Below are 21,835 nucleotides of genomic sequence, written 5' to 3'. Positions count from 1 at the left end.
GACATCGCCAAGGCTCGCTGCCTTGGAAGAGGGAGAAAAATTCTCAGGGACAACTCAGATCCTGGTTGGCACCTCTTTACTCTCCTACCATTGGGTAGGAGATACAGGAGTATAGCCAGCCATACCAACAGGCTGAAGAACAGCTTTTATCCAGGGGCTGTTAGGCTCTTGAACGGGAAATAACTTTATGTATGATTGACTTGCGAGGCTGGTGTGTTGTGCAATTAGCTCACATGGTGTAACAAGATGGTGGGTTTGTTGTCACTGTGAGTTGTGGGGGGGCATGAAGGGAGGCTCAGCCAATCTCAATGTATACATGGTTGTACTTTGACAATAAAGGTTCATTCAGAGTTGGTAATAAACAGGCAAGATTGTGGCTGCAACAGTGTAATTAAAACTCTGCCTGAACCATGTCAGTTTTCTTTTGGATACATTTTTTCATTATGATTTCTTTTTGCCGAAAGAGAGTGGAAGAACTGGTTTAATACCACCAATATCAGTGGTAAATGGGAAGAAGCACAATTATATTAGACATGGGCAACAAAGCATCTGATTGGAGTAGCATCAGCTGATTTAAAAACAATCATCATCAACAACAAACAGCAGAACATTTTTCTCTAACCCAGAAATCTTGCAAATCTAGTATAAAAAAAATATTCTGATTCAGGTTCAGCATGTGCTACTGACCTGGGGAAGGAGAAGGGAAGCAGGTAGAAGTCGGGCTAGAATAATGGAGATTTTTCTAGAGAGCCGCAATATTTCTTGGTTTGGCCAACTAGAACTGATCAATCATTTCCCTCTAATGGTTCAGAAAAAGCGCTTAGTATTTCTGCTGCAGTGGCAGCTCTCCCTGATTAACAAAGCAAAGCATAAAAGCAAACTCTCAGCAAAAAGTCCCTCTAATGAACTTTAAAAGCACACATATATGCATGCACCATGCACACACTCACACATCCTGATATTGCTAGTTAGGATGTGTAGGATGTTGCCATGCTGCTAAAGGGTGTACGAACCAAGCTTGTTTTGTGTGAAATAGATTTCAGTCCCTACCAAAAAAATGAAGTCTGTATTCTCCATGGACAATTTCTCTACTCTGTCACTTTCATTACAGAAATGTTACAGAGATTCAGAGCAGAGGGAGGGAGGGAGGGGAGTAAATCTTCCTATTTTGCATAAGATTTTTTCAGCTTTACATCCATCCATCCTGATTTTTGTGAGGGACCCTAGAGTACAATCTGATTAACATCAGCTTACAATATAGTGCTTTTTAAAGTGATTTTCTTGACGGAGGGGGTGGAACAGGTTTCTTCCAAATAAATTGTCACTTGTGGTGTTCAGCAAGAAGGTGGACTAATTTGACAACTGTCCATCTCAACAATCTGCATCTGAATTCTCTTTTGCAGAAATACTTTAGTTGAATAGACACAGTACATGCTGCTTTTTCTTTGAATGACAGGCAAAGACTTCGGTGTGTGGTAACACCATATATTTATTTAATTTCCACTCCACCTCACCAGACAATGTCTGAGCATTTTATGTCTTGTATTATTTTTTGGGAAAAAATGGGGTAAAAAAAATCAGCATGACAATAGCATCAGAACTTGTAAAATCCATTGAGCAGATGTAGTTGAATGGACAATAAGTCTCGGAGAAGAACAATCTCATGGTTACCAAATGAAGGGAAGAGGTTAACTTCATTTTGAGGAAGAAAAAAAAATAATCAACTCAGACTTCATAGAAGCATAAAGACGGAAGGGACTTTTTATTTCAACTCCCTTTCCATGTGTGTCATGCCTTAATGCTGAAAGACATCACTGCAGTGCTTGGATTGGTCTTCCTGAAGAAGGCAGTCCAAAAGCACAGTCCCATATCTGAGAAAACCTTGAGGGTACAATCTGAGTTGCTCAATGGGGACCAAAGCTTTATTTTTCCAAACTTTCAGCCCATCATTAGGGGACTCCTCTCTTTCCAGAATATGCCATAATTATGGGCTCCAGCATGAGCCCAAAAGCTTGGAAGAATAAAGCTTTGGTCCCCAGTGACCAACTCAGATTGTATTCTGGAACATTATCCTGGGACACATATGTTTATCTTCATTTGTGAGAAAACTTTGTATGACAGCTAATTTCTTTACTTTTCCTGATAGATCTCCAAAAATAACCAAAAACATTCTGAAAAAGGGAGGAGCTACATTTTGATTTCTATCATAACATCTAGCTTAGTTGTTCTATAATTAAAGAGTAACAAAACAGTCTGAAAGGCTTAATAAATTCTTCCTTACTCCTATTCTTCTCAATTCTTTTGTAGCTTAGAGCTAGCAATCTTTTCTTTCTTATTCCCCCCCCCCATTTCTTCTGAGTGGTGCTGGTAAAATAATGCAGATTGGTATGTGAACTGATGTTTATAGGGCTGAAAAAGGCAATCATACAGTTCTGTGCTGTAGTCGTGCAATTATAACATGTGAACAAAGACCATTGAGGGTCATTCTAAATTTGTGGCTTGTTAGAGGTTAGTGAACACTGGAGATAAAGCATATTTTTATTACATTTTATTTATAGAAAATCAAATCCAAAGCAATAGTTTATAAAAAGATTCATTAGATGCAGGCCAGGGCTGAAAACCAGTGGCTGCCTGATGTTGCTACAACTTGGCAAACATGGTCAATGACATGGAGAGCTGGGAAAGAAACGGCTAGTGATCCAGTTCAACTTTAGGACAAACCTCAGGATGATGTTAAAAAAGAAATTAATGTGTATGTATTCTTATCTTTATTTTCTTTCCACATCAGGTTTGCTATTTTCATTTGTCTTCTGACAACCATAGAAATTTCTAAGAGTGTAGTCTTCAAATTCCTTGCTTCCACAAGGTCACGGATTCTAGGTGCTGAATTCTACATGCCTGAAGTTACCAGTGTTGGAAAACATGGGACTACACAAATCTACACAAGAATCACGAGTCTACACTACAGCAATTAAGCCAAACCCAAGATCATTTTTGCTATCTAGACTTAAAAGAGAGGGAGAGATTTGTTACCTTTTATAATGTACGTATTCTAAGATCCAGAAAGATTGTAGCTTGAGTCTTTAATATGCAAATCTTATGCTCTGTTGGTGCCAATAATCTCTTGACAAGTCTAAATTTGGGAAATTGTTCTGGATTGGGCACTATCAATACCATAAGCCTCATGGCATCTTTACAAAATTCAGAAGATGGCATTAAAAAGTTGTGTATAACATTTAGGTAGGACCCGAATTTACTCCCCAATAACAAATGGCATCCACAACAGTCACAGCCAAATATGTGACTTCTTGAATTTGTTTTAACCTTTTCCTAAAAAGGGGTGGAGGAATCAACTAACAAGTGAGAAAATCTTCTGGACTGGTCATTTGCAGCAGGCCCAACCAAAATTTATTACATCTTTTAACAAGATATAAATACAAACAGCATTTATAATGTACAACTTCAACAAATATCTCATTGGGGACAAATTAAGACGATTTGTCCACTTGGATCCTTACTACAGCTCAATCTGCAATACTGTAGTAAGACAGCCAGTTCTGCCTAAAAATACAAAACTGATCTCAACTGGTACATGAAATTATTAAAAGATGGTGATCAACATTAGTTTTATGTGTGATTTTATAATTGCTCCAAGCTATAAATTTAATAGATTAATCCTTATTTTTTCTAATAGTTCAGTTTATTTTTGCATACAGATTAGCACCCTCTTGATGTTTGTCCATTGCTCATAGGTGCATTGAGTTATCGCATACGTACATAACAGTTTTCCATTAAAATACAGGTGCTGTATTTACAGAAATTGATGGTCATGAATGCAATTTTACATGTATGTAGCACCTTTCATTCAGGAAAAAAAAAGAACTTTACAGAGGAATTACAAACAATTTGCTCCACCTGTTGAAATTCAAGCCAAAGGTGGGCCAGATCAACAACTATATTACAATGCATAGCTATGATACACAACTGCTTAGGCCGAGAAGGACATGTGCTTTTACAGTTATGTCCAGAAAGTAGATTTTTAATCAACTACCCAGTGCAAAAAAAGTGAAGAGGCCTCTAGAAGGAATCATATTCTGAGAGGAACTCAGGTGATCACAACTTCAGTTTTACACATCATCTTGGAATGGAGCACTTCCGAGAACACCAAGGGCCCTTTAAAACCCATTGCTTTTGAAGTTGGGAGTGTGGATGACAGCGCCACCTATTAGGTCATTCCTAGGCAGTACTCCTTGTGATACCTACAGAAATGGGACAATGCAAAATGAAATGAAACGAAAGTGTCAGAAACAAGTTTATAAAAATGGCACATTTATTGCTACAGAACAGTCATGTACATGACGGCATCAAATAACTACAAATGGGAAACATAAAGGTCTACAGCAAGCTGTGTGTTTCGCCTTCAGGGATCTCCAGCCCACAACCTGTTTAGACACTTCTACAAATCAGAAATACACCAAAAAACATGGGGGAAAAAAAATATCGAGGCACTCAGCCACACGTTGAAAAACAAAGTGTAACTGTTGTTTTCTTTTTGTCCCTTTTATTGTTTTTTTCCCTTTTTTATTTATTTTTTTTCTTTTTAAATGTTGCAGCTATGGATACAGTCGCAAAAAAGTTCCCCACTGCGACCTCCAACTTAAAAAAAAAGATAAAGAAATAAGGAAAAAAAAAACCAGAAGAAAAAAAAAAGAAGCTATCATACAATTTCATCTTGGTAACACATATGTAAAATAACATCTTTTAAATAGTAAAATAAAGTAACAAACTTTTACTTAGAATGATTCCAAACATCTACAAAGAAGAAATATTCAGAATCTGACAATCCCTGTCCCACCCTTCCACCCCCAATATTCGTGGTATAAAAGGATTGCTCCTGTGAAAAATAAGCCAAATATATTTTTTTAAAAATTTTTAAATTTAGGCTTTTCTTTTATCCTACTTGGGTGTACTAGTCTATTTTATAGCAAAAAGGTCACTAGACAAACAAAGCTTTGTAACAAAAAGGCAGGCACTGATACATGGTAAATCTCTGCTTTTCCGTTTCTTCACTTAGTTGCATCACAAGTAACAAGAATGAAAAAGGCCACAGTTCATATATTTTCACCATTACATAAGTCTATAATACTTGAAATGAGTATGGTCAAACCAGCACTGCACAAAGGTGAATCAATTTCAAGTCCCATGAGAAGATGCTAGAAAAATGAAAAAGAGAAAGAAAAAAGGAAGAAGAAAGAAAATAAATAAATCTTGGTGCCCCCCACTGTGTTGGAATTCATTGTATTCCATCGTTAGAAAATCATTTTTTTTTCCTTCTTGTATCAGCCAGTGGATTAAGCTTGATTTGTGCTTTTTCTCACCCGATAAATTCTCTTCATTTGTGGCAATGTACTATTATTGTTCACAGTCTGGCACAGGTTGCACTGTGCCTGTTGAACAGAACAATGAAAATTGGAAATTGCTCCGTGTTCCTCCCACTCTATCCCCACCCTTCCAATGAAACCAACGAATAAAACAAATCGGAAGACTGTATCAATACAAGTTGCATCACTGGTTGAACTGACAGTTGTATAAACATTAGTGTTCTTTGCAGCTGCACATAAGACAAATGTAAAAAAAAAATTCTACACGAACAGATTTCCTTAAATCTGTGTGTTCATAAATTACTTGAATGTGGAGGTGGATCATTCGTTAACTGTTGGATAAATTTCTACAATGTAATGTCCAAGTACTGTTTATTACTGTACAATGTGTGGTTTCTCCTTTGTATGAGTGCGCAAAGCACTCCAAGTCTGCTGGATTTTCTGACAATCGTGGAAGCATCTCAAAATCTCACACGGTGCTTTGCTTCGAGCTGAAAAGACTTGCAGAATATATGGAGCACTTCACATTTGAAACAACTTGCACACTTCTACCTCTTGGTCGTTAAACTCAAGTCATTACCAGATCTTTTAACAAGTGACAACTCCCACTGTGGACAGCAGCAGTGAAAGTTAAGCAATTCTTGATGTCTTATTTTTTTAGGATCACACACTAAATTAAAGCAAGCAGAGGGGAGGGTGAACAACACAAAACAGCATGACTGGTTAATTTTCAAGTTTAAATTCCATTATGGAACAGGAAACCACGTCCCAAACCACAGAGAATAGATTACCGTTTTATAAACAACTAAGACTCTATTGGGTCTATGTACATCACCATTTTCATTCCTGTTTAGAATCATGTCTGCTGTAAGAAAATACTGAATAGCCAGCAATGAAAACCATCCTTTTATCAATGTTCTCTGACTGTGAATGTTTCAAGATTCGTACAATCTCATCAATCTGGGCAATTATTAAAAAGGCGGCATTTTGATTTTGCATTGCTAGCACTCTTATCCAAATTAGTTTTATATTCAGAACAGACTATTTGAAATCTCTGCATTATTAATACAAACAAGCAGAAATGCTCACAATGATGACAATCAAGATGAAAGTTAACGCCTCTTTGATTTATCCAGGTTTTTAGCATAGTTATCCTCTGAAATAACAACTTCCCATTAAAAGTATTAGAATTGTTTTTTTTTATAAAAAAAACTTTAATCCTAAACTATATTAATATCTTGTCAATTAAAAGAGAATCCTCCAATATTTAGAATACCAGTACTAAAAAAATTAGGCTTAAGACTATTTGAAATCTTTGCATTATTAATACAAACAAGCAGAAATGCTCACAATGACGACATCAAGATGAAAATTAACCCCTCTTTGATTTATCCAGGTTTTTAGTATAAAGTTATCCTCTGAAATAACAAATTCCCATTAAAAGTATTAGAATTGTTTTTTTATAAAAAAACTTTAATCCTAAACTATATTAATAATTTTTCAATTAAAAGAGAATCCTCCAATATTTAGAATACCAGTACTAAAAAAATTAGGTTTAAGACAAACATTTTCATCTAAACGTACTCTTATTAGAAGTATGGCATCTGCAATGAAATAGTCGTTTCTTGTTCTGATTTCAACTTACATAGACTCTGCTCTTTTATGAGCTTAATCCACCTCCACATTTGAGAAACTTATTAACAAATAATAGTATTTTTAAAAGTTTTACTGCTACTGAACATATTTACAATTTTCAACACACACAGGTAATCAAAATGTTTATGGATATGGAGAGGGTGGTTCACATGGTAAACTACCACATTTGTTCTTTATGTTTTTCAGTAACATAAAATTAAGATTCTTATTTCTCACTATTTCATTTAAATGAGATTTTGTTTCAACCACACAGTTAAAAAAACAAGTTTGATACAATGTATTAAAACACATAATAACAAGAGTCTACATGTAAAAATATAACTTTTACATACACAATTTCAAAATAATGATACGTTTGCCATTTTGTTGCATAAAATTTACAAATGTATTTTTTTTCATTACTATGTAACTGGCAAAACAGGAGAACAGATGGAAGGTCTAGACCATTTTCAATCGGTATATGGCATTTACTCAGTGCTGATAGGTGGAAAAATCTATTCAAACAGGGAGATTCCGTTTAAAAATAACAGGCCAAGTTTACGTGGCTATTTAAAAAAAAAATCAGGAACTTGAACCAGAGACAAAAAGATGCTGACAAAGACTGAACTGGGAGCAATGTCAGTTAATTGCTCTGTCTCCCAAAGTAAATCTTGGGAAGATTCACTGTGGGTGCTTGCTTAGATGCCCTGAAATCCAATTACTGGATGAGTTGCTGTTGTAAGCTTGATCTCTACTTGCTATAATATATATGTGTTAAGTAAAAACTTGGATCATACTGGCCAGGAAAATACTGTTCTACTCCCTCCTCCTCGAGAAAGTGCAACTTAATGCTTTAGAACGGGTAAGGCTTGTTCTAATGCTGTGTGACGGTTGGATATTGGCATTTTTTTTAATGAATGGAGGAGGCAGTATATGGTCTATCTTTCAGGAATACCCATTAAAGTGTTTTCTTTCAAATCAAACTCTCATACAACTAGCAACTGCCCCCCACCCCGCCTTTGACCATGTATTCTGAAATGCCTTGATGCATATTGTATTTAAGCTACACACATTAATTTAACATTTCTACTGGTTTGTTAAATCACAGCCACCTTTGATTATGTTACATTTTTTGATGATATAAACATTGGAAGGCACAGTGGTAACATTGTAGCATTCTAACCTTGTACCTCTGAAAAATCTTAGAAATAGGGTCTAATGAGAGCAAGAGTCATGATTTGGAATTCTCCACCCCTCAACCCCAAAATTCGATTGCCTGGGCCATTTTTTTTCCAAACTCATGTTGACCGTAGGGTAGGGACTAGAGCCCCACAGGATTCCTAATCCATACCCCAGCATTCTGGGGAACCATAGTCCCCATCTGCTTTGGGGGGGGGGGTTGGAGGTCTCAGCAATGCTGCTTACGCTTATCAACATGAGACATACCTTATCTAGTCCCGTATTTTCCCCAAAGGACTCAAGAAATCACTGGCTACTTTTCTGTATGCATGATAAGCAACCTTGGGGGTAGAGTTCATCCTGGACGGCCCCTCCAGCAACAGAGTTGGCACTACAGGTTACAATAAGGAACTGAAGAGGGCCATGGGGGAAGAGAAAGAAGACGTCAACAGAAACGAAACTTATTTACAGTAAAATCTTTTTCTTAAAAAAAGTTATTTTTTTTTTACAGGAGCAAAAAGTCGGAAACAAATGAACAAAGCTTACCATATTCACTAATTTTAATATATATATATATATATATTTATATATATATTTATATAATATTTATATATGTGTGTTTGTGTCCATGTGTTTTGTATTTGTCATAGGTCTATAAGATCCATCTGTTCCTCCTACCCTAAGGAATGGCTAATGTCATTACTTCAGTTTTCATTAGGACGTTTGCTGGTTTTGTAAATATTAGGGTAGCAGTGCTTCCCTTTTTAATATCCAGTAAGTATAAACACTAGCTGACTAGTACACCAATGAAAACGTTCATTTTTTTTTCTTCAGAAGTACACTTTTCATTATTGCAAGTTTACAATTTTTAAATTAAATATTTTTTTTTCAGACTTACAAATTAATTATATTTTTTTTTTCCAAAAGAAGTTTAGGCACAAATGCATTGTCCCACAGTGTGGAGAAGATTGCCATTCAGTCTCCTGGCTGTGCATTTACAGCTTGTCAACATACTGCTTGAAACATTCCGAATGATATGTTGATAAGAGGTGTCCCTCAAGTTGCACTTTTTCTTTATTTCAAAATCAGGAATGCTGAAATCTCTTGCGTCTGTGATTCGTAACTACTCAGACTTGTCTCATTATATTACAAAAAAAGGTGGGGGGAGGGTTAAGTGTTTATATGTTTTTAAGATAATACAGCTGTTTAAGGAAGTGGTCTCTGGTTTACGTGAAGAAAATGTGGCAACTTGGACCTGTGAAAGAAGTGGAAAAATTTTCGATCAGCCAAAATGCAATCATCTTTATTATTCTTAATTTTTTTTTCATAACAACACATTTAGCATGAAAAAGGCTTCTGAAGCTGTTTCTCAACAATCCTTACTCTTATCACCCAGATGAAGAGACTTATTACCCTTTTGAAGACATGTGGAGGATTTTCACACTGGAGGCTCAAAATACAGAGGCAGAATAAGCTGACTGATTGTATGCTTACAAGGATGCTTATATCCTTACAAGATGGTTGGGTCTAGTGGTTAAGGCTAGAAGCCAGGAGAATGTGAGTTGTAGTCCTGCCTTAGGCACAAAAGCCAGCAAGGTGATGTTGGGCCATTCACCAGGAGACTGTGAGTTCTAGTTCCGCCTTAGGCATGAAAGACAGTTGAGTGACTTTGGGCAGAATAAACTAAATAAATGAATAAATCAAACAAAGTACAGGTAGTCTTTGACTTATGGCCACAATTGAGCCCAAAATTTCTGTTGCTAAGCAAGGCAATTATTAACTGAGTGGCGCTCCATTTCTTTGACCTTTCTGCCACCATTGTTAAGCAAGTCAATGCATTGTTAAGTGAATCAGGCAGTTGTTAATTTCCTTCAGTAAAGAAATTCAGGTAAATATAACAGATTTAGCTCCCTTCTTCTTGTTCCTCATCTATAAAGCCCTCTGAATTTCCTGCAACTCATTTGGTAGTTATCTGGTAGTGACTCAGTCCTGACATGCAAATCTATTCCCATTATGTCATATAAATAGGACATTTTCATGAAGAGTTTTGGGCAATCTGGAGAACATTGAATAAATTCAAATGCAAATTGGCAGTTATTTATCATTGTGTATCAGAATGCAGGCAGGATCCAATGGGTGTAGCCAACCTTTTGTAGCCATGTTTTCCATGTTCATTAAGTATATTGATGCTACGCAACAAGAGAAACAAACATGTCCCTAATTTGTGATCATGTCTGATCTGGTCTAGATTTCTTCTGCTCACTATTTACACTTCAACCCATATGAGAAAATACAAAGCAATAAATAAAGGGATATAAAGACATGACTGGGGTGGGGGCTGGAGTTGGTTGTTCACATAATTAAGGGGGAAAAAATAGAAGTTAACAAATAAAACAATGTAGCAAAACCAATTCACATGAGGTATTAAATTAAGAAGAAACATAATATTGAATAAGAAAAGATTCTTATCTATAGAATTTAGATTGCCTTTAGTCAATCTTGATGGCCTGCAGTGTCCCTGCGGTTTTCTTAGCAAGATTTTGGAAGTGGTTTATCTTTTAACTTTTTCCTCCTAGGGCTGAGAAAAAGAGACTACAGATAGTTACTACCACAATTGTGACCAGAATTTCAGTTGAATGTTGCTATGGTCATAGGTTTTTCTACCATTTTACAGCAATTGATAAAGGAATCATGTGTTCCTATGTCAAAAACATGTGGTCTTCAAGCAAATCATTTTATTGTAAATCTGAATCTACTCTCCTGGTTGGGTGTTTTTGTCAGAAACCTGCAAAAAAATCTAGCAACAACAAAAAAAAAAAACCATTGCAAACTGATCACAGGATGCTGCAAATGGTTGTAAATGTGAGCTTTGTATCTAAGGCGGAACTAGAACTCACGGTCTCCTGGTTTTTGCACCAAACTGGCTCTCATGGAAAGAAATAGTTTTTAGATGTTAATTCCCCTAATTATATTTGTTCTAAAGAAACTAATAGCGGTGGTATTATTATTATTATTACTATGAGGAGACTGGTCAAGATGTACCCACCTTTTTCCTTTTGTTTACATCTGCCCCATGTGATTAGATGTGTCTCCCATCCCAGGGTGGGGCCCTGCCAAAGAAAGTGGAGGAGGGTCTGAAGATACTTTTTCTTCTTCCCTTCTTTTCAAACATGCTGCTTTAGGATTCAGATTTCTTTCTGTGAAACCAAAGTTTGAGAAAACATTAAACAATGTGTGTTCAAGTATAATATCTTGCTCATCCTGCTGTAATTTCCTTCAACTGGCCAGGAATCTCCATTATACTGAGAAAGAATTTTGATTCTCCGAATCTCGTTTCTCTGGCTAATTTTCCACTTAAAAATTATCTTCATTTCATCTCCAAGCCTTGTCCATCTCAATTTGTGACATCCAGGACAGAGACTCACATGCATTTCAGAACAACTGTTACTTCAAATTAGAATTTTTTAAAGTTATTTCAATCACTGCAACTTAGCTCTGGGATCCCAGTTGCCTGATGTACAACGTAATTTATCTACTAAACATGCTAACCACCTTAGGGGCTTGGAGCACTACTAATCACTGGACTGGACTGACAACATAATTCACAATGAATTTTGTGATACGCACTTATTTCATTTTATTTCTTTATTAAATTTATATGCCACCTATCTCACTGTCATGTGATTCTGGGCGGCTTACAAATGTCATAAAATAACACAGCTACAAAATTTAAAAATGAAATAAACAGAAATTGAACAAGTTAAAACCAGAATACTATGAGATGATGTTCTTCCTAGTCCACTAACCACTTCCAACACCTAATGCCCCCGTCTTATAACTGAATCATAAGTGACTTATAATCGGGGACTTGCTTCTTGGAATCCAAGCTTTTTTTTTTTTTAAGCAAAATGAGCCTGTCTTATGCAGACTAAATTTCAAGGTTAGTCATTTCAATTATACCACTTTGTAACAGAAGGACGATCCTTTCATAGCAGTTTACACAGCATGGTGGTACCCTGGCCTGTATGAGCTCAGACCAAAGTTTTAAAAAAGCATCATTATGACCTGGAGGCATCTAATCCATCCCTGCATCATTAGTGAAACACAGAAATCCATACCACACTCCTAAGATCAAAGGTGTCCACAGTCTTTCTTCAAAACATCTGAATGAGATTGAGATTTGCAGAATGACTGGATAAAACCAGCCTTAACTCACCTCTGACTTGCTGCTCTAAACTGAGGATAACTGCTACAGCTTGATGTAAGATCAAAAGTTTGGTCTGGGGCTTGTCGCTTTTCAGATGGAGCTGCACCATCCGGCCCAGCTCTTTGAAAGCCTCGTTGATGTCACGGACACGCAGGCGCTCACGGGCATTGTTGGCCATTCTTCTTTCCTTCTCGCGCTCTGCTTTTTGTTCCGGAGTAAGATCTTCGTCATCATTATTGCTGAGAGGGAAACATAGCACAGGATTTTCTAATGGGGGTTGAAACTTCAGGTGTTTTATCAACATGTTACTCTCTTTCAAAGTATGAGTCTGGCTAAAAGGAACATAGGAATGTAAAACTTTAGCTGCATTGAATAGTATGGCAGAAGGCCAACTAAATCTGGATGAACAAAATGTTTCTCTTTTTAAAAAAGCCATACATGCCAGTACATAGTTTCATTGGTATCTGTCATATTGAATGGATGAATGACTGCTAAAGTTGGAGTTAGCAGAGATGTCTAAATTGACTGCTTTGATTAAAAAAAAAAAGAATATAATTAATTTTGTTTCTACTTGGAAACTGTTTTTGGATTTTGTGCTTGAGGTAGAAAAAAAATTTAAACTTCGATTTTGGGTTTTGCTGATTAGATAGGCTTGTTTTTATAGAAATGGCTAATATATATTATTATGTAAAAGGAAAAATTTGAGGTTGCGTTTTATTACCTTATTCCACTGCGCCATAAAGAATACAAAGTTAGTGCTTTTTTTCCTGTTTACCCTACAGTTTTTCCTTTACTCCTTCTTCTCCCCTATTTTCCCATTTTTTTTCATTTTATTTTGTATTTCTGTATTTTGTATTGTGATAAACTATTTTTATTGTTCTGAACAGGTCTTAAAATTTGTTGCAAAAAATATGCCTCAGAATGCAATGGAATACAAGGGTATCCCTTCTCTGCAACCCTTTAAAGCAGCAACATATTATTCCAGGATAGTTGGAAAGATACATCTGCTTAACAGGATGCAATCAAATGCTATGAGTATGCCTCTATGCATTCTGAAAAATCTTTCTAGAATTAAATCCAAGGCACTGAAAAGCACTAATAGGTAAAATACATTAAAACAAAAATTAAGGTTGCTGTTTAAATACATCCATATGCTTTTACACACACACACACACACACACACACAGAGAGAGAGAGAGAGAGAGAGAGAATGATCTTAGTTATTATTAACCTAAGTGTTTATCTTTTTTCCTCTGTACGATTTTTATATTATGCTAAACAGGTAATTTAGCCTGCAGCTAACTCAGATGTCTAAAAAATGTCAGAATGATGTAAAACTTTGTACAGAGCCTGCTAAAATCCAAAGCAAAAGGGCAAAGGTGGAAATAATGATACTTGCTAACCTATGGCTCTTTACTTTTGATATGCCAGTGACAATCAGAAATGCCAATTCTACAATAGGGAAGTCTGCATATAGATAAGGACTAACCTACGGAAGACTGAAATATACAACTCAGCCATACAGTTCACTGAAAGGCTTTGGATCAGTAACTGTACTTCAGGGAGAGTTACCCCAAGGAGGTATGGTGGGGTTGAAGTGTGGGCTTGGAAGGAGATATGATCACCACGGGTTTTGGTCACCACAATGTAAAAAAGATATTTATTTATTTATTTAAATTTATATGCCGCCCTTCTCCCTGAGGACTCAGGGAGGCATACAACAATAAAAATTTAAAAAAAAACATAGGATGAAAAGTTTTTAAAAAGAATTAAACAATATATACAATAATGATGTGACAATTTAAAAAACCCGATAAAAACCTAATTAAAAAACGTAGTCAGTCCAGACCCGCTTGTTGGAACAACCAAGTCTTCAGGTCACGGCAGAAGGACCAAAGGTCAGGGGTCAACCGCAGCTCCGGGGGTAATTCGTTCCAGAGGGTCGGCACGCCCACAGAGAAGGCTCTCCCCCTGGGGGTTGCCAGCTGGCATTGCCTGGCCGACGGCACCCTGAGGAGGCCGACTCTGTGGAAGTGAACCGGACAATGGGATGTTGACAATGGCAGCAGGCGGTCTCGCAAGTACCCCGGGCCTAAGCCATGCAGGGCTTTAAAGGTTATTACCAGCACCTTGAATCACACCCGGAGGGCAACCGGAAGCCAATGCAGCTCGTGCAGGAGTGGTGTAACATGGGAGTACCGAGATACTCCCATGAGCACCCAAAGAGTACAGAGAAGAGCAACAAAGATTATTAGGGGAGTGGAGGGTAAAATATATAAAGAACGGTTGATGAAATTAGGTATGCCTAGTCTAATGAACAGAAGGGCGAGGGGTGACGTGATAGCAGTGTTGCAATATCTCAGGGCTGCCACAAAGAAGAGGGAGTCAAGCTATTCTCCAAAGCACCTGAAAGCAGGACAAGAAGCAACGGATGGAAACTAACCAAAGAGAGAAGCAACCCAGAACACTAAGGAGAAATTTTCTGACAGAATAATTAAACAGTGGAACAACCTGCCTCCAGAAGCTGTGAATGCTCCAACACTGGAAGTTTAGACTGGACAGCCATTTGTCTGAAATAGTCTAGGGTTTCCTGCCTGAGCAGGGGGTTGGACTAGATGACCTCCAAGGTCCCTTCCAACTTCTTCTTCTTCTTCCTCCTCCTCCTATTATATGATGCCTTGAGCTTTATGGCTCATTTGTAAAGGACGTAACTATAATCATTTGTGTCTGTAGTGAATGATATGTTCCTCCAAATGCCACAAATTATGCCGTTTTTTAAGGAACCAAATGTATAGTGTATTTAGGAAGTTAGTAGAAGGATAATAAGCAATGTGGGGGTCCTTGATGCTCTGTGATATTTTCTTGTATTTTTCTTCCTATTTATTTGTGTCCCACTTTTATTATTTTAGAAATAGTTCAAGGTGGTGAACATATCCAACATATCTTCCTCCTCCTCCTCCTCCACAACCGCTGAGAGAGAGTGACTGGCCCAAAGATACACAGTTGGGTTTCACGGCTCAGGCAGGACTTGGTCTGCCATTTTCTAGCCTGGTGCCTTAACCGCTGGACCCATCGGGCTCTCTAGTGCATTGCACTGATGATGCTACCTAGTCAGATAATGAAATGTCTGCAAGAACACAACCAAGCTCATAGACTATTAAGGAGCCCACAGTCCAACCCTGACCTACAAATGTTGTTTTCTATTGATAATGAGCAATATCAGAAACCAAATTTGCCTTTGGAAAACTGGATGCAGAACTTCTATTTATTATTTAATTTTTGTATTTATGTAAAAAAGTATAGTCCACAGCCAGCCAGTTGAGAGAAAAACTAGTATGGCCCAAAGACATTCTAGGATCTAGCTAGATGATGATGGAAATAATGATTGGTGGGTTTTATTTTCCAATTTGCATTTTTCCTTCATGCTCACAGTACACTTGAAAATCAATCAACAAACATGCAATAAATATGAGCAGTTAATACCTGACAACAGCATTAACCAATCTGAATTAAAATGGTTTAGTTATACTGTCATATATATATGTATGTATGTATGTATATGTGTGTGTGTGTCTATCTATATATCTATAATAAAATAAACATATATCTATATATCTATGAAATGTGTGTGTGTATATGTGTGTATACACACACACACACACACACACACACACACACACACACTGCCTTATTATGAGTCAGTTTGAAGTTCCTTGCAGATACCTCTTACAGTGTACTGAAATGCACTTCTTTGGCATTAGGTCTGCTGCATTATGGGGATTTATATCATGTAGTATTTTACACACGTAGCAATTAGAATACAATTTTTATGCATTCAGGCATCAGGGAATCTCTCAAGGCTATTTCATAGTTCTTGCCTGAATTACTGATTCCTTCAGCCACTGAATGCAAGAAATTGAAATAGTTGCATGCTGAAGAAGCAAAAATGTTATTCTAAGTGAAAAGTGGTTTCTATTAAAATTTTTTAAAAATGTATTTATTTCTGAGACTTCTCTGTATTCCACTACATTTCATAAAATCCACGCACAAGGAGAATTTAGTTTATTTAATACTCAACAACCGTTCTGTCATTCAAAAATCTGAATGTAATAGAAAATGGGTTCAGAAGCTCTCTTGCTGATGAAATCAATATATTTTATGAAGAACATAAGGCAGAAAATAAGGGTCAGTGGTAATGAAAGAAGAATCTTGCACACTGTGGTCATCAGTGCCGGTAAGCAAGAAACAACTGTCTACATAAGGGTTCCAAATTATTATTGGGAACAAGAGCTGATGAATTTATTCAGTTTCTTTCCAAACCTTGGCAATGTGCCTTAGATCATCTTAACAATTACTTCTGCTTAAATTGGACAAGCTACCCTGATTTATCCAGTTTACAGTTCTGATTACAGTTATGTTCTTTAAAAAAAAAGGAACATGTCTATTCCACTGGGAAAGTTAAGTATTACAAAAATGGCATCTGCTTAAAATTTTTGTCTCTGGGTTGTTTTCATATGTACATCAGACCACGGAAGCCGACTCCAACTTAAGCCTATATATAGCTCTGTCCGTACAGTTCTGCCTAAAATTTCGTCCTTTCCCCAAATTCGGCCATTCCGGAGTACACGCATCCAAACAGATACTCTTTAGTACTTCCGGGAAAAGGCCACCCGTTTCTTGTTTGATTTTGACCAGCAGGAAGAAAAACTCCAGGGTTTCTTCCTGTTCTGTTCACTTCATCAAAATCCAATAAAGGAATTAAATGAAGCGACACTATTATATACGGTTACCTAGATCTTGACCTAGTAATTGATTTGATATCCTTCTTGTCATCGTCTAACTTCTTGTCCTCGGAAGATTTCGCGTCCTGAAGGTTTTCATCTCCTTCATCATCGGATTTGATTTCAGAACTCCCTGAAGATATGCTTTGCCCTTGAAGTCCAGTTGGCATGCCTGTGCAGGTATAAACAAAAGGATAGGTCTGTATGCGGGCGTTTGTGCAAATGTGTATGAACATGCATATCACAAGTAGCGAAAAGGTTTAAGAATTGTGTGGGTGCTACATTAACAACCTACTTGTATTGCAAAAAAAGAAAAAGAAAAAAAGAAAATCCACTTAATGAAAACAGTTACTAAATAGCAATAGCACTTAGATTGATATATGGCTCCATAGTGCTTCCCAGCACTCTCTAAGCGGTTTACAGAGTCCGCATGTTGACCCAACAATCTGGGTCCCCATTTTCCATCTTCGGAACGATGGAAGGCTGAATCAACCTCGAGCTGGCCAGGATCAAACTTTTGGCAATGGGCAGAGTTAGTCTGCAATACTGCATTCTAACCACTGCGCCACCACGACTCTTTTAAAGCTATTTTTAAACAGTTTCAAAAGAAAAGTATTAAAAAATAAAATCAAGTCAATAAATAAAAAATAGTTTTAAAAGAAAAAAATAGTTTCCTATTAAAAACATTTTTCCCCCAGCTGTCTCTGGTGTACAGTTTGTGGTAGGAACAGTATTTTGGCTAGAAATACGCTCGTTTCTTCTGCTCTTTTCTAGAGAAGGGCAAAAAGAAGAGAGGCACCTTGTGTAAGAAAAGTCTTCCATGAGTATTTCTCACATCTCACTTAGGAAAGTTCCAGAGCTACAGCTAGAGATGAACAGACACTTTGCATTCTGTTACTGTTACTTTCTTTATTTAGCCTTGGTGGAGCAGTGGGCTAATGCCTCCTTAAGTAACACCAGCTGCCTGCAATTAGTGCAGGTTCGCATCCCACCAGGCTCAAGGTTGACTCAGCCTTCCATCCTTCCCAGGTGGGTAAAATGAGGACCCAGATTGTTGGGGGCAATTAAGCTGACTTTGTAATAATGCCGCTTGGGTGTGTGTGTGAAAGCCCTAATAAGCAGGCATATACATAGAATGAAGGCTACTGCTAAGCTTGTAAGCCGCCCTGAGTCTTCGGAGAAGGGCGGGATACAAATGGAATTAAAAAAAAAATAAAAAAAAATAAAGTGGGTTTCATGAAGTCATGGTCAACGCACATGAGGTTCCCCCCCCCCCTTTTTGCACTCCTTAATCCTCTCATCATCTGATAATACCCAAAAGAACAAGAAGAACTCCCTGAAAGCAAGTGAGAATATTTTCCCCCAACGTTTAAAAGTAAAGTAAGGTAATCACCACCACCACCCCTGCTGTCTTCAACCAGCTTGAGAACCACTGTTCTACAGCACTTTCCTTGAATAAAGTAATCTCTTTTTGTAAACAAGTCTCTCGGGAGTTCCATTTGTGCCTGTTCTTCTGGAACAATCCCAGCAGTTTTAACTATGGAGTAGACTGGCTGGTTTGGAGTAGTAAAAATGTTAGGGGAAACTGGAAATTAGGTCATTCCTATTTGTTCTTCTACAGCCAATATGGGAAAGCTATGGATCGAATGGTTTCTCTTCTGTAGCTACCAATGGTCAATAGTCAGCAACACTGTTTCCCACCATTTTGACTCAGGATGTAGAGAGGCAACCCCAACAATGGGAAAACAAACAGCTCCCATCAACACCCCGCCACAAATTGCAATCCTGTTTGTCTGCTTCAGCTCCCTTTGAAAGTTCTACAGGCAGGCCTTGACGTATAACCATTCAAAGTTACAACAGTGCTGAAAAACGCGACTTACAATCATCCCTCACGCTTATGATCATGGCAGAATGCCTGCAGTCATGTGACTGTAAGCTGGGTGTTTGGCAACCATCTTGCACTTAACGACAACTGCAATATCCCAATATCACCATCTGCAACCTTCCCAGATGTTTTGATGGTAGCATGATTATTACATTTTATCCAATCAATCAGTGAAACAATCAATATTCTGCTTTGTTTTGATCCCAGTTTCAATATGAGGCAATTTTTTTTTGAAGATTTCATTGTGTTTCAGAAAGAATGATTTAAGTGTAGAGCTAAATAAATATGATCGTGCATACCGAGATATTAGGTTTTAACATACCACCTTTAATAATTTATGTAATAAGTTATATAATTTATAACAAGCCACATTATAACTCATCTGGCAAGCTGTCATCTGTTTACCTCTCCATCTATAGGGAAATAGATGGGGTGTGGCTTGAATAAATAACAAGCCCACTCCTTCTCCCACACAACTATCCTGACATTTGAAACCTGCTGTCATAGATTTGGTAGTATAAATTATATAGCCTGCACTTTCTGCATTGCATGAGAAAAGCTCATCTTCCTTCCCCTGTTCTGACCACTTTCTACAGGGGGACGATTAAGAGCACCCTGTCATACAGCATCACAGTGTGGTTTGGAAGCATCCCTGCTTCAGACAGGAAGGCGGTGCAGAGAGTGGTGAGGATGGCCGAAAAAATCATTGGCAGTTCCCTCCCTTCCATCCAGGACATAGCACAGAAGCGTTGTTTGAACAGGGTCCGCAAGATTATCTGGGACACTACTCATCCTCTTCACAACCTGTTTTCCTTGTTACCTTCTGGGAGGAGGCTTCGTGGTATCCGAAGCAGAACATCCAGATTCAGCCATAGTTTCATTCCATACAGCATTAACCTTGTGAACTGCCAGTCTTCCTCCTTCCGTTATATATTCAAGTTGGACAGTATTTAATATTCATTTGTTATGTATATGCAGGGGTGTGGGTCTATAAATATGTTGTATGTAGTATGTTTTTGGGGGGTGTCATGTATGTGGCTCACATTGAGAGCGGGCAACTAAATTTCATTTTTGATGTGTGCCATTGTGCCCACAGTAAAAAATGTCAATAAAGATTATCTTGTCTTATCTTATCAAGGCACAGGACCAAGCGGTGCTGTTGTACGTACCTCGGTAAGGATCCTGAGGCTGGTTTAAGTCAGGAGATGTTGCAGACTGCACTGGCAGCTGTGGAACAGGAACTTGGTTTGGCACAAGCGAATGGCTGCCACGGAGGCCAACTGCATCTTCACGATGAGCCCCAACCTGCAAGAGGGGGAAGTAAGGAAATGTAAAGAGGACCATTTTAAGCTAAGCAAGCCAAGAAGTCGTTGGGTTTCCTATCAATAACTTGGGGGGAGATGCTGGAAATAAACCCAGGCATTTAAACATGACGGCAAGGTTTCCTTGTAGCTTTTCACTAGAGGGCGCCGAGGCACTGTCATAGGCATACATTGTATGTATATTCAAAAAAGCACTTAACAGTCAGTAAGGCGCTGTGCAGCACGTTTAGTGACAAACACAGCAAAGGAGCTCAGGCAGGTAAAACATCAAATTGTCTCTCCCAGGGTGCTGCAGTAGAGAGGCTGATTCGTACCCATCTGTCTTCTATCATGTCCGCCAACAGATCTGACAATTATCTTAATGCCCATATGCTTAATTGTGGGCTTCTCAATTCCCTCACTGCTATCAGAAATCCTGCAGGAATTTCAATTTGGCATCCAATTTCCCTTTTAGGGGATAAGATTCTTGGGCAAGCCACTTTCTCCCTGTTTTTCTCTATTTTTATAATGCCAGCTAAGCTTCTGACAAGGCAGCTAGTGAAGCATTGCAAAAACTCCTACTAGACAATTTGTAGTAGTAGTAGCGGTAGTAGTAGCAGTAATCATAGTGTCATCATTGCCATCCCATCCCCTAGCTTTCCAGAAATCAAAAGCCCAGCCTCAGAGTAAATTAATCTTCTCTGTTCTATCATTAGCCATAGATTCCAGCTCCAAGGGGGAAGATGCTCTTGCCAATATCATGACTTCAGATAATAAATCTATCAAAATTTTATTAACCACACCAGTAAGGCCATCATTGTAGGCATGAAGGTGTCAGGGTAATGGTGTTATTGGCATAATTGATGGAACTAGCTAAATGGATACACTTTTTTGTTTTCTTCTTTTGGTATGGCACTGTGTTCAATGTGTCTGTTAAGTTAAACCAGTTACAGAATTAAGAAAAAGACACATATGGGCGCTCTGTTATTTTTTACACAATGCAAGCTGTGCGCAAAATGACTACAAGACAACTTACTCCAGGTTTAGCTATTCGGAATACCGACTCAATAGAAGCACTATTTATGTACCATGGCCACTATTATTGCTGTTGCCACTATAGCTATCACCAGTATGTTTGCAATGATTAGGTGTTGCACAAACATTAAATAACAAGAGAAACCTCTGTGCTTGCAAGACACATACAGAAGGAAGAGGGGAAGAGGGAATTAGGAAATCGAAGCCAGTCTGATAGCCTGTGATGGTGAGATGCATTATATGGTATGAGCTGCTGTTGAAAAAATCAGGTGCAATGGCACAAAGTACTGAAAACATTTGGGTGGAAAGAAATATGATAATCCTTACTTTATCCAAAAACATGATAATTCTTAATTTATCCAAAAGACTGGGTTCAAGAATAGGAAAGACCCCAAAGGGTCATCTAAAATTAAAAGATAAAATAGATGTTT

The 21,835-nt window shown here is 37.8% G+C and overlaps 1 protein-coding gene across 12 annotated transcripts in view; it reads right to left on the bottom strand.

The window, feature by feature from the left end:
- Positions 1-7,299: 7,299 nt before the first annotated feature.
- TCF4 (transcription factor 4) overlaps positions 7,300-21,835 on the bottom strand; it is a 404,113-nt gene continuing 389,577 nt past the window's right edge. For 9 of the 12 annotated variants that reach the window (XM_083355584.1, XM_083355583.1, XM_083355580.1 and 6 more), the window contains 5 exons: positions 20,238-20,373; positions 17,193-17,355; positions 12,412-12,641; positions 11,242-11,392; positions 7,300-9,450 (listed from right to left, as the gene is read on the bottom strand). In XM_083355584.1, the coding sequence (XP_083211710.1) occupies positions 11,256-11,392; positions 12,412-12,641; positions 17,193-17,355; positions 20,238-20,373 (666 nt within the window). In that variant the 3' untranslated portion in view covers positions 7,300-9,450; positions 11,242-11,255. The remainder of the gene's footprint in view (positions 9,451-11,241; positions 11,393-12,411; positions 12,642-17,192; positions 17,356-20,237; positions 20,374-21,835) is intronic. The other 3 variants (XM_083355579.1, XM_083355582.1, XM_083355578.1) reach the window with 1 other exon arrangement.

The sequence above is a fragment of the Vipera ursinii genome (genome assembly GCF_947247035.1).
Source record: "Vipera ursinii genome assembly, chromosome: 2".
Lineage (NCBI taxonomy): Eukaryota > Metazoa > Chordata > Lepidosauria > Squamata > Viperidae > Vipera > Vipera ursinii.
The sequence above is the reverse complement of the archived record's forward strand: the minus strand, read 5'-3'. Positions and strand labels throughout refer to the sequence as shown.